Source organism: Acinonyx jubatus, chromosome C1 (genome assembly GCF_027475565.1).
Source record: "Acinonyx jubatus isolate Ajub_Pintada_27869175 chromosome C1, VMU_Ajub_asm_v1.0, whole genome shotgun sequence".
In the NCBI taxonomy this organism is placed as follows: domain Eukaryota; kingdom Metazoa; phylum Chordata; class Mammalia; order Carnivora; family Felidae; genus Acinonyx; species Acinonyx jubatus.
In genome coordinates this window covers 41450415-41463518 of record NC_069381.1, presented here as the reverse complement: position 1 = coordinate 41463518, position 13104 = coordinate 41450415, and the positions used below count along the sequence as shown (strand labels likewise).

Here is a 13104-nt window from a genome sequence, read left to right as displayed (position 1 = left end):
TGACCAAAGTCAGAGCATAAAATAACAGAGTGACAGCATAAACAGACATGATTTTGTGTATCTTGTCATCTTAGGTTATATACTGAAAAATGATTTTCCTATGATTAAAAAATAAGCAACATTGAGTGCCTGGGTGGCTCAGTCGGTTGAGCGTCCGACTTCAGCTCAGGTCATGATCTCACAGTCTCTGAGTTCGAGCCCCACGTCAGGCTCTGTGCTGACAGCTCAGAGCCTGGACCCTGCTTCAGATTCTATGTCTCCCTCTCTCTCTGCCCCTCCCCTACTCATGCTCTGTCTCTGTCTCAAAAATAAATAAAAACATTAAAAAAAAATTTTTTTTTAAATAAACAACATCAAATTTTTTCATGCTCTGGAATAATATTCTTTTACCCCAGATAGAATCATAACATTGTAACTCTTCCCTAATATTTCAGGTGAGTGTAATTGTTAACTTCTAAAAAATTATTTTTAAAAATGGTTTTATTCAGTATTAAATTTGAATAGTTATTTTAAATGATATTTTAATTCTTTAAAGTATATTTTCACTTAAACTAAAAATATGGTATAATGACATAAATATCAAAATATTATATAGTTCTGTTACATATCTTTATAGATAAAATTACTCCACAGGGTGCCTGGGTGCCTCAGTTGGCATCTGACTCTTGATTTCGGCTCAGGTCATGATCTCCAGTTTATGGGTTTGAGCCCCACTGCCAGTGCAAAGCCTGCTTGGGATTCTCCCTCTCTCTCCCTTTTCTCTGCTCCTCCCCTACTCACATGCTCTCTCTCTCAAAATAAATAAACTTTAAAAAATAAAATAAAATTACTCCTGACATTACTGATTACGTATTCAAATTAAAAGCAAAGCTAGATATTGACTGTATTTGCCATTTTATACATAAACATATGTATTATATAAATTATATAAACTTACAAAATATTTATATAATATACAAATATAAAATTATATAAAATGCTTTATAATTACATTTGTAAATACTCAATATATGTTAAGTATCCATAATCCCTAATCCCTAATCCCAAGTGTCTGAAACAGGGAAGCTTTTTAGAACTATATTAAAAATTAATCTAGATCATTTTTCAATATGTCACTTTGACATTAGACATGTCATCAAGCTATTTTTTTTTTAAACTGTGATAAAGATCACATGTCCCTAAAGGGATCTTGAAGAAATTAGTATGAGAAATGAATCAAAAAGGAAACAGTAATTGCAAAAAAAAAAATGCTCACTGTAGCACACTTAACTGACACTTTGACAAATAGCATTCCAGTCTAACAGAGATGACTTCCAGAAAAAACACACTTTCAGCACAGTATGCTTCAAAATGTTTAATGATGGACTCTTCCCACATAGTGACCTTAGCTAATCAGTATTTAGTAATAATTTTACAGAGATAAATCAATGCTAGCACAATCTTTCCATTTCCTTTTCTATTTTTTTTTAAACACAGAAATTCATATAAGCTCTTTCAGAGCTGCAAGGAAACAGAAATAAAGTCTATGCAATCTCCTCCTTTTACAGAAGAGGAAACAGAAGCCCACAGCTCTTTCATACTCATTCCAGTATTCTTTTCCACATTATCTACATTACAGTTCTCTTCTCTGTTCCATCTATTCAAATCACTAATGCAATAAAAAATTGTCTACTCAAGTTATACTTTTAAAGTCAATTACAATGAAAAAAATAATTGTGAGTAAATTTGAATGGTATATAATACTGCCACCCTCCTCCTCGTCCAATGACTTGGTGCCCATATTGTTCTTTTTCTATTTTGTAGGTCAAGACCTGCTAGGTAAAATCCTAAAATCCTGCTACTCTACCATCACCTGATAGCACCAATCACTCAGAATTTTTGTCTTCCTTATAAATTCAAATACTCAAATTCCCAGTCCTTTACTCCTGCCCCAAACTAAGTTAACTCAAAGACAATGACTTATATTTCTAGTAAGCAATTCAAGTACAGATAAATTTTGCTGCTGTGTCCAGTGTGGTAGAGCATCAGGCTTTGGAGTCCAACAGATTTGTCTTAAAATCAATGCACTCTCATTGTCAAACTCTGAGGATTTAGGCAAATTACTTAACCTTTCTGAGGTGCATTTTTCTCACCTGTAATTATATCTCAGAGAATTGTAATATTAAACTAGATAAGCCTAGCATAAAGTAGAAGTATTCAAAATGTTATTCTAGGGGCACCTGGGTGGCTCAGTTGGTTAAACGTTCGACATGGCTCAGGTCATGATCCCAGGGCGCATGAGTTCCAGGCGCACGTTGGGTTCTGTGCTGACAGCTCAAAGCCTAGAGCCTGCTTCAGATTCTGTGTCTCCCTCCCTCCCTCTCTGCCCCTCCCCTGCTCACACTCCATGTCTCTCTCTCTCTCAAAAATGTATAAACACCAAAAAAAAAATTTTTTTTAATGTTACTCTATTTTCATCTTGCACATCATCTCAAACAAATACAAAATATCCAGGTAATAATTGCCAGTTAAACAGTTATACTTATAAAAAATATTTTTATGCCTGCTTCTGTTAAATAGTAAATAGAGCAGTCATTAACCAGCTGGCACCAAATAAATAATAATTGGACACATCAGTGATGATAAATGATAAAGTGTGACAAAGCCTTGAAAATGACCAGAGGATAAACAGCTTTTTTTTCTTTTAGAAATTCTTCTTCACTTTAAAAACTCCTCTTTCCTTTACTCTTTTTTTTTTTAAATGTTTATTTATTCTTGAGACAGAGAGAGACAGAGCATGAACAGGGGAGGGGCAGAGAGAGAGGGAAACACAGAATCTGAAACAGGTTCCAGGCTCTGAGCTGTCAGCACAGAGCCCGACGTGGGGCTGGAACTCACGGACCGTGAGATCATGACCTGAGCCGAAGTCGGACGCTTAACCGACCGAGCCACCCAGGCGCCCCTTTCCTTTACTATAAAAACTCAATGTTTTCTTAGGCCTTTGAAGTCAAAGTCAAAACATTAATGGGAAATGGAGCTTGACAGAGGATGAATAACCACTATTTGCTGGAGTCAGTGATTTCCACAGGAAATGAATATGGGTTTATAATAATGGTGATAATTTGAATTTAAAGGGCACCTTTTGGGGAAAGAGTTCTCTGTATTCTTTCTACTCTATAATTTATCATCTATCATACAGGAGAAGTAGGGATTATACTGCTATATGGAGCAATTGTCTAAATTAATGTGTGAAATCATAAAACTCACATTTGCTGAGCATCTTAGAGTGTGACATACTTTTCCAATTAACAATGAAGACTGGAATCCAGATACTCTGATCTCCATTACAGCAATACAGAAATAAACTGCAACATTTTAACACTTTCATAAATTCTAGTTTAATTATTTTATATTTTACTTAATTACATTTAACCAAGATGAATGTTATAACAACTCTACTGCTTATCAAGAATTGAATATAGGGGTGCTTGGGTGGCTCAGTCACTTAAGTGTCCCAACTTCAGCTCAGGTCATGATCTCATGGTTTGTGAGTTCGGGCCCCACGTGGGGCTCTGTGTTGACAGCTTGAAGCCTGGAGCCTGCTTCTGGTTTCTGTGTCTCCTTCTCTCTCTCTGCCCCTCCCCTGCTCGTGTTCTGTCTCTCCTTCTCTCTCTCAAGAATGAATAAACATTAAAAAAAGAATTAAAAAAATTTTTTAAAAATAGGGGTACCTAGATGGCTCAGTCAGTTAAGCGTCCAACTTGGGCTCAGATCATGATCTCGTGGTTCATGAGTTCAAGCCCCGCATTGGGCTCTGTGCTGACAGCTCAGAGCCTGGAGCCTGCTTCGGATTCTGTGTCTCCCTCTCTCTCTGCCCTCCCTAGCTCACATTCTGTCTCTGTCTCTCTCAAAATATAAATAAACATTAAAAAATTTTTTTTTAATTTAAAAAAAAGAACATAAGCTTTAAACTATGCTAAATAATTTCCCATAATGTTCTATTAACTCCTTCTATCATGTGTATTTTTATCTTGTCCCATTCTTTTGTGAATTTATTTCCCTTTTCCACCTGTACTTTTCCACCTGTACTCTGATGTGATCTCATTTATCTCACACACTTTAGAACCTTGCCCCATAAATTATACCTACTTTTTTATATCACCCTCTCAAAATAGTCATTTTGTAACATGACTTTCCTGACTCCCTCTGCCATTCTTAGAAAAATTAAGCTCTTATCCCTCAATGATCCTAGATTATTTTCTTCATACCACTAGTATAAATGAAGAGACATGCTGGAAGCGATATGACTGAAAGAAAGGGTACCAGGGCTCTTGCAATATTCAAGCTATGAGATCCTAGGCATATTCCTTGACCATTCTGAGCCTCTGCTTCTTAATCTATCAAATAGGGAAAAATTAACAACCCATTCTACACGGGTATAATGAGGATTAATGAGAACAAATATAAGGCACATATAATTGGCTTTTAACACAATGTATATACTTTGTTGTAGAATGGTCTGTCTGTCTGTCTACTCAGATCCGTGGTTCACAATTTCTTTTAGAATTTTTTTAAACTCCGGGAAATCCAAATAGTCCTCTCTCAACTTACTGAAATCAGCGCCCTTGATTACAAACTCCATGAGGTCAATGAAGTCATATATTGCAATTTCTGTATCTCTGCATCTCCAATATCTAGCCCAGAACCTTTGATATATTAGATGCTTAATATATGCTCATAAGAGCAGAGTATTAAGCTATAGGTATTAAGTAGAGAAATTACCGGGTATGCAAACTAAATTTCTTTTTTCAGCAGTGAACAATATTTTACAAAATCACATTGTTTGGGGTATTTTTCTAGCTATTTCCCCAGTATAATCTCATTAGTAGCTAGAAAAAGTATACAATTGTTTATAAATTCTTTTCTTCCAATAAGTTCAAGGATTTTTACAAACATTTCTCATCAATCCCTAGAACATCTCTGATGTAACTGGAGATAAAAAGGAAAAAAAACAGAATATGAATCCATAATCCACGTGAATTCCTAAATTCATAAATTCCACTCAGCAAAACTTCCATCTAATTTTTCAATTTGTGAACATTTTGCCACCATTTCCTTTCTAAATCCACCTGAGTTACCTATTTACTCATTACATCTGGATATGCTGGTCTGGAACATTATTATTTGCTCAAGAAAGCAAAATTTTCAGAAAGTATTCTACAGAGTAAGCGACACACAGAACTACATAAAAATGACAACTCTAATTCCTTAATAGAAAACTGATTATTCAGGCTACTGAGTTTATTTCAGACTACAAGATATTTAAGAATTAAACAAACTATTTTCTTCAAATTTTAATAATCAGAGACCAGTAGCCCAATCAACAGCTTTAACTTCTTTCTGCTCCCCATCATTTTGTTCTTTTGTACCCTTTCTGACTGCCCAGCCAGGAAACATTCTCTTCCTTCTCCATATTAACAGAATCCCACTTGTGTTCAGGCAACATTGGGCTCAGCCCCAGGGGATGAATCATGATTCATCTTAGCCAATCAATTCTGTTCCCCTTTATCAATAATTGGTATAAAATTGCACCTGTGGTCTAGACCTGACCAATAAACTGAAAGAAGTTGCCAGGGATTTTTTCCTCCTTGATGAGACTGCAGCAAGAATAGGCTCGTTTGACCCCAACCAATTTCCCTGTACTTGAGAAGCTGCCAGGTTGAACTTGATGCTTACAGCTATGCCACTCGCTTGAGATCATGAGTGGAAGACCAAGGAAACTTTAGAGATCCTCACTCTACGCCCAGACATAAGTGAGTCTCTATCTTCAGGCTTCCTGTTACATGAAATGCTGTTTTGTCTAAATCACAAAGAGTCATATACCCCGTTCCTTGAAGGTGAAAGCATCCTAATTAGCACAAACAGACCAATAAATCAGGCAAGAAGGGAAGTAGAGATTAATTACTGAGCACTTACTATTACATCTGTAATCTCATTTAATCTTCACAAAGCCAAATGAAAATTACTAATCTTTTGTTTTGTTTTTATAAAAACTAAAGCTTAATAAAGTATAGTTAAAAAATAACAAAGCTAAAAGTCTTTTTAAAAATATAAAATAACAAAGCTAAAAGTCTTTTTAAAAATATAAAATCCCTTCCTCCTAGTTCATAGCTCTTGTTAAAAAGACAAACCAGTAAGTTGACATGTTACAGCGAGGAAACTTAGGGAGACCTAAGGAATACCAAGTATTCTTACAACCTTGTCATAGGATCTGCAGCCCTCAACTCTATTTTGTATCAAAGTTAAAGGGGGAAAAAGACAAAAATATGTGTATATGTGTATAAAAAGTTCCAGAATGTCTAGTAGAGTGGCCAAAATCCTGTAACAAAAACTAGGATGGATTTTAAGTGTAATACTCAATTTTTCAAAAATTAAAAAAATATGAAGTTAACTACGAGTATTTCTTAAACCAAAAAAATTACTTCCTTATTTCAAACTATTCCATTAACCAAGTATCTATCAATATAGAAACCACAAAGTTAACACTTCCTCAATTCTCATCTGTTCACGAAAAGTGATTCAGCTTAAATCTTGGCAACCAAAAAAATTATATAAATACTAAGATTCAATGAGGTCATTTTTTATTTAGAAATTTACTAGAACTGGGTGTTCCAGGCTATTTATAATGTCATCTCAACCAGAAGTATGTTCACCTTATATTGTCTTTATTAATTTCTAATTGAGCTTAATAAAATAGGCATGCCACATTTGTGACCTGAAACACATACAACTTACCTTCCCACATGCTCTGCAATGATGCCTCCTTTTGGTGAATGTGAACCTGGCTTCACATTTCATGCAATTTGGAGCCTGAGAATCTGGTACCCACACGGGAGCCACCTCACCCAGAGTAGTAAATGGCTTCCTGGCAGAAATTCCAAACTGACCAGCTCTGAGATCATTATCTGGGCTTTCTGGAGCTAATGCAAGGCACGGTCTACTGGATATCCCAGACTCGTAGCTTTCTAAATGTTCCCCATTTGTATCAGCAATAGTGATGTTTCCTAAAGAGGAATTGCATACATTGGTTGTTGAATTTTCCCCTAATTTTGCTTTTCCAAGAACATCATTTTTGTTTTTAATATTATTTCCACTATTTGTAGGAAGGTCATTTTGTAAGTGGTCAGACAATGGCTTTGGAATTTGAAGTTTAAGATTAGAAGGTTGCTTGGGTCTTGCACCACCAAAAGGAACACTGATAGACTGCAGGTTTGCTACTATCTTAGGTGAAGATTGCCCAAGCACTGATGGAACTTGGCTACAGAAACTGTGTAAATAATTTTTCTTCATTAGGTCACCAGTGCTGTTTAAATGTAGACCACTCCCTTCTGTGGCTTCATTTCCTCTCTGTTCATAAATATTTGAGTAGCATTCTGATTTGCTCTCTTCTATTTCCTTTTCTTCTGTCACTGAATCTTCTTTGGAGGGTAAAGTCTTTGGAACAAAACAAACAACTGGGCTCTGCATTCCATAGGAATCACAATTAGATACAGAATTTGCTGCTGGTGTATCCATAGTGGAGAAATCACATCCTTCACTTTCATTCATGCAAGTTCCTTTTAAATCTAGACCTGCTTCAGCCATTCTATCACACTCTCCTCCATTATCACTGTAAATGTCCTCAGGCTGATTCATCTGCAGAAACTTCTCATTTTCTTTATTTATTTGGCTGTCATTCATATCATTTAGCTTAGTCAATTTCCAATTAGTCATCTCCTGAGAATCAGAGAAATGCTCTGTCATATTAAGAAGTTCTGTAGTGTCAAGTATTTCTTCATGTTCACAACCTTCCTTTTCATCAGCTCTAACTTCACTGGACACAAGGCAATCTGAAAACTGTTCACAGTTATCATCCCTTCCAGACCCATTAGGCATGTCTGTTTTGAGAAGCAAAGGTAAACCAGGTCGGATGGATTCTTCGGTTGTTCTCTCCTCTGCTGGCTCTTTTGTCATCAAAATCCCCTCACTCAGATGGGAAAAGGAGTTTGGACTCCCTAGATCTGTCCTAGCAGAGCTGGTTTTGCAAGTGAGAACCTCATCTGGTATACAGTTCTCTTGCTTTTTAGCAGCAGAACCTTCTTCATCTGTTCCCTGGGATGAGATTACTGAATCAATTGTTAAACTTGTAATCACAGACATGGAGGGATCTCTACCTATATTTTCATCATCCTTTAATTGTGAGGAGGAACAGACACTGGCTAGATTATCAGATGAAGTAGTACACATATGTTTAACAGAATCCCCCACTGCACTTGGTCTATTCAACAGATCCATTTGTTTCTCTGAATTCATATCTTTTCCAGTGGACCCATTTATACTAAAACTAAATTGATCAGTTTGTCTGCTTTCGTCATCCAGTGAACAGCTAAAAGCATCCATGAGGGACTGACTATTGTAATTATTACAATCCTGCAAATCACTCTGTAATGTCCTCTTATCACAATTATGCATGACGGCTACAACAAGAACATTCTTCTCATCTGGCAGACAAGCTAGATTTCCACATTTTTTTTCTCCCACTTCGACAGCACTGCGTTGATCATCTTGATTACAGTTCCTTTTAATTAACTGATCTTCTGCAACGGCATTTTCATCAATCCACATTGTGTTAATCTCTGGATTCAGAGGATACTCCTGTCCATTTGCACAATGGTCCTCTCCCTCTGTGGTCAAAGAAGCTGAATGAGCCAGAGAGAAGACTTTCAATTGTGGCTGTGACTCATTAGAAACTGCAGGTTCATTCACACTGGCCAATGCAGGGTTAAATGACAGTCGGTGAGAAGGGGAATCTAGAATCTTATTCCACTTGGTATCCAATAAAATAGGAGAAACTGTTTCATCTGAAAAAATAATTACAATAAGTTTGCTGGTGACACTGTAAAAGCTAGGACTCAGTTAATCAACTACATTTGCAAATACTCTGAAAATAAAATATTCCTAGGATATCTAAAAAGAGAATATTTCTAGAACATGGAGTTTCTAATTTTTAGCTAAGAACAAAAAAATATTATTAAGACTATTCCTGTATTACATGTCAGTTTGGAAAAGAGGTCATTCACAAGGGGAAACAAGTATAGCCCCAAACACAACAATCTGAGAGAGCAATAAGAAGTAAAGCAGTTTGGGTTGAAAAAGAATTAGGGTAAGGAAATAGTAAAAAGCAGCTAGAAAGGGCAGATTGGAAAGGCCATAAAACATCAGAGTATGTGGAGAATGGTCCTGAATCCTCTGAGTGTTAAATCCTGAGTTGACCAAATGTAGGCTAGCAGAGACTTGAGATTTAGTAACATATGCTTCCTTTAAAAAAAGAAATAATTATTTCCAAGATGGTTCATGGAAATAAAAAAGAATTACCGCTTCTTACAAGAATATTTAATATCAAACAAGAATGATCAGTTATTAAAATTTCATTATTTGACCACCTACCACATGGGCATACTGTTAATTATCTAGTGTCATCACCATCATGTGTGCTGTATTTTTCACTTAAAGAAGGAAATTAACACAAAATGAAAAATCACTCTATTTAAAATATACTTTGAAAGACACCAGGCTAGACATTGTAGTTTTAATGCAACTTTAAATTTTTGGGGCTCCTGGGTGTCTCAGTCAGTTAAGCATCTGACTTTGGCACAGGTCTCACAGTTCATGAGTTCGAGCCCCACATCAGGCTCTGTGCTGATAGCTTGGAGCCAGAGCCTGCTTTGGATCTGTGTCTCCCTTTCTCTCTGTCCTTCCCCTGCTTGTGCTCTGTCTCTCTCTCTGTCTCTCAAAAATAAACAAACATGAAAAAAATGTTAAAAAAAGTTTTTTAATTTTAGAATTTTTTCAAATTTAAAAAATTCTAAAATTAAAAAAAAAATAGCTCAAAATAAATAACATAGTTCCAAACAAGAATGTGGCTTCTGAAGTTCTTCTCCTTCTAGGGAGTTATTTTTTATAAGCAAATGCTGTATTTTTGAACTAAAAGACAATTTTTACTGATTCAATGAAAATGTATTCAAAATCAACTATATACAAAATACCCTACTAGAATCTACATTAGCCACAAAGAGAATCATGTAATGAACTAACAGTTTTATTAGAGTCAAAGGTATTCTAGAAGTATATTATTCATGTGATTAGGTGTAGCACCTGTGTAGGTATCTTATGACAAATAACTGTGATACACAGAGGGCCAAACCAAAGAAAGGATTGAGAAATTATTTGTATAAATGATTGAAACAGAGAGGAAAATACACCTTCTGCCTTGGTATGTATAAAACCCATCTAGATCCAATAAAATCTCAAATTATTAATTTTTACATTTACATGAATCCTATGGCTATGGAGTAGCTTCAGGTCATCAACAGTAAAATATGAGAAGAGCACGCTATTCCATGTATCATTCCTTCTCCCTTTTCTTTCCTAACCCCCATAATCCCATATTCTTTTTAAGGCTTGCTCTATCATAGACCCAAAGCAGTAAAGTTAAAACTAATCTCTCTTCCCAACTACTATCAAAGAACAACCTGAATCACTGGATATAGTAAAGGTTTGGAGATCATTACTAAAATCATGGAGTTCAGATGGAAATATATCAAATTGTAAACTTGTTACATGCCATTTCCCCTTAGAAACAGAGAACACCAAGGAAGGAAGGCGACGTAAAAGATAGAGATTTAATTATGGCTTATCCATTCAAGTCATACTCAGAGGGAAATTTAAAGAAAAGTTTTCCCTAAACGAAGTGAATCTTAAGCTGACAGTTATATTTAACCATTTTGGCAGTAACTTAAAAATATAAATCTTTTAAAATTAGTTTAAAATGTATCTTTACTTTTTTGGTCAATCAATAGGCAATAAGTTATTTTTCTTAGTTTAGAAATACAATCACACATTCTAAAGCTTTTCTTGATCCTAAATTGGTTGTATAAAGAGAGTTTAGGCTCTAGTATGATACTGCCTGGATACTTATCATCCTGCCACTTATCAGCAAACTAACTTTGGGGAAGTTGCTTAATCTCTCTGTGCCTCTCATCTGTAAAATATAGATAAAATCTACTTTCATGGGATTATATTAAAGATTAAATAATACAGTCCATATAAATGCGTTAGCATAGTATCTGGCACATAGTGCTCAAAAATGTTCGTTCCTCCTCTGGGTATTAAAATATAATACTATTATCATTAAGCCACTTTACCCAGTTTTATTTTTTTTTAAGTGTTACATACTCTTAAAATCCCCCATTCTCCATATCATAAATATATTCAAACAGATTCACCAAAGTAAATTCTCACCTTCGTTTTGTTCAAATTCATCTAATACCTTGTCCAGGTTGTAAGCTTCTGCTTGGAAGTAATTCTCCATCGGTGAGGAAACACCACTTAAGAGACTTGTTTAAACTTTCTAGAAAGTAGATCAAATTTGTATTATACTTTCAATTACTAAAATATAATTTATAGACATTACAACTGATAACAGAAATACAAATGATCATGAGACTATTATGAACAATTATACACCCACAAATTGGAAAACCTGAAGGAAATAAAGTCCTAGATGAATATAACCTACCAAGAGTGAATCATGAAGAAACAGAAAATCTGAAGACCAATTATTAATAAGGAGATTGAATCAGTAATTAAAAATCACCCAACAAAGAAAAGTCCAGGATCAGTTGGCTTTACTGATGAATTCTACCAAACATTAAAAAAAGGATTAATACCAATGCTTCCCAAACTCTTCCAAACAACAGAAGATGGGGGGAACACTTCTAAACTCATTTTACAAAGCCAGCATTACCCTGATACCAAAACCAGATAAGGACACTACAAGAAAGGAAAATTACAGGGGTGCCTGGGTGGCTCAGTCGGTTAAGCGTGCGACTTCGGCTCAGGTCATGATCTCGCAGTTCGTGAGTTCGAGCCCCATATCGGGCTCTGTGCTGACAGCTCGGAGCCTGGAGCCTGGAGCCTGCTTCGGATTCTGTGTCTCCTTCTCTCTCTGCCCCTCCCCCACTTGCACTCTGTCTCTCTCTCAAAAATAAATAAATATTTTTTAAAAATTAAAAAAAAAAGGAAAATTACAGTATCTCTGATGAATATATATACAAAAATTCTAAAACAAAATATTAGCAAACCAGATACAATAATACATTAAAAAGACCATATGCCATGATCAAGTGGAATTTACTCTGGGACACAAGGATGGGACACAATATCTGTGAATCAATGTAATACACCACATTACAAAATGAAGGGTAAATCATACGATCATCTCAATAGATGCAGAAAAAACATTTGACAAAATTCAATACCCAATTGTGATAAAAACCCTCAATCAAGTCAATCAAGTGGGTAGAGTAAGAACACACCTAATAAAAGCCATCTATGACAAGCCCAGAGTGGACATCATACTCAGCAGTGAAAACCTGAAAGAAAGCCTTTCCTCTAAGATCAAGAACAAGACAAGTGGGATGCTCACTCTCACCACTTGTATTCAACATAATACTGGAATTTCTAGCCAGAGCAATTAGGAAGAAAACAAAACAAAAAGCATCTGAATCAGAAAAGAAGAAGCGAAACTGTCTGTACTTGAAGCTGACATCATATTCTATATAGAACACTCTAAGACTCCACACAAAAAAACCTCATATTAGAATAAATGAATTCATTAACTTTGCAAGATTAAAAAGTCAACACCCAAGGGGTGCCTGGCTGGCACAGTAGGTAGGGAGAGTATGCAACTCTTATTCTCTGGGTCATGAGTTCAAGCCCCATATGTAGAGTTACTTAAAATTAAAAAAAAAATTTTTTTTAAGTCAACATACAAATTTAGTTGGGCTTCTATACACTAACCCCAAATAATCAGAAAGAGAAATTAAGCAAACAGTATCATTTACAATTACATCAAAAATAATAAAATTTCTAGGAATAAATTTAACCAAGGAGGTGAAAAATCTGTACTCTGAAGACACAGATGAAATAATCAGAAGACACAAACAGATGGAAAGATATTCTGAGGCTCATGGATTGGGAAAATTAATATTGTTAAGATGTCCATACTATAGATTCAATGCAATC

General features: G+C 35.4%; 1 protein-coding gene across 4 annotated transcripts in view; it reads right to left on the bottom strand.

The window, feature by feature from the left end:
• ZFYVE9 (zinc finger FYVE-type containing 9) overlaps nt 1-13104 on the bottom strand; it is a 210457-nt gene that overhangs the window by 110263 nt on the left and 87090 nt on the right. For all 4 annotated transcript variants that reach the window (XM_053214032.1, XM_027059196.2, XM_027059199.2 and 1 more), the window contains 2 exons: nt 11320-11428; nt 6775-8879 (listed from right to left, as the gene is read on the bottom strand). In XM_053214032.1, the coding sequence (XP_053070007.1) occupies nt 6775-8879; nt 11320-11389 (2175 nt within the window). In that variant the 5' untranslated portion in view covers nt 11390-11428. The remainder of the gene's footprint in view (nt 1-6774; nt 8880-11319; nt 11429-13104) is intronic.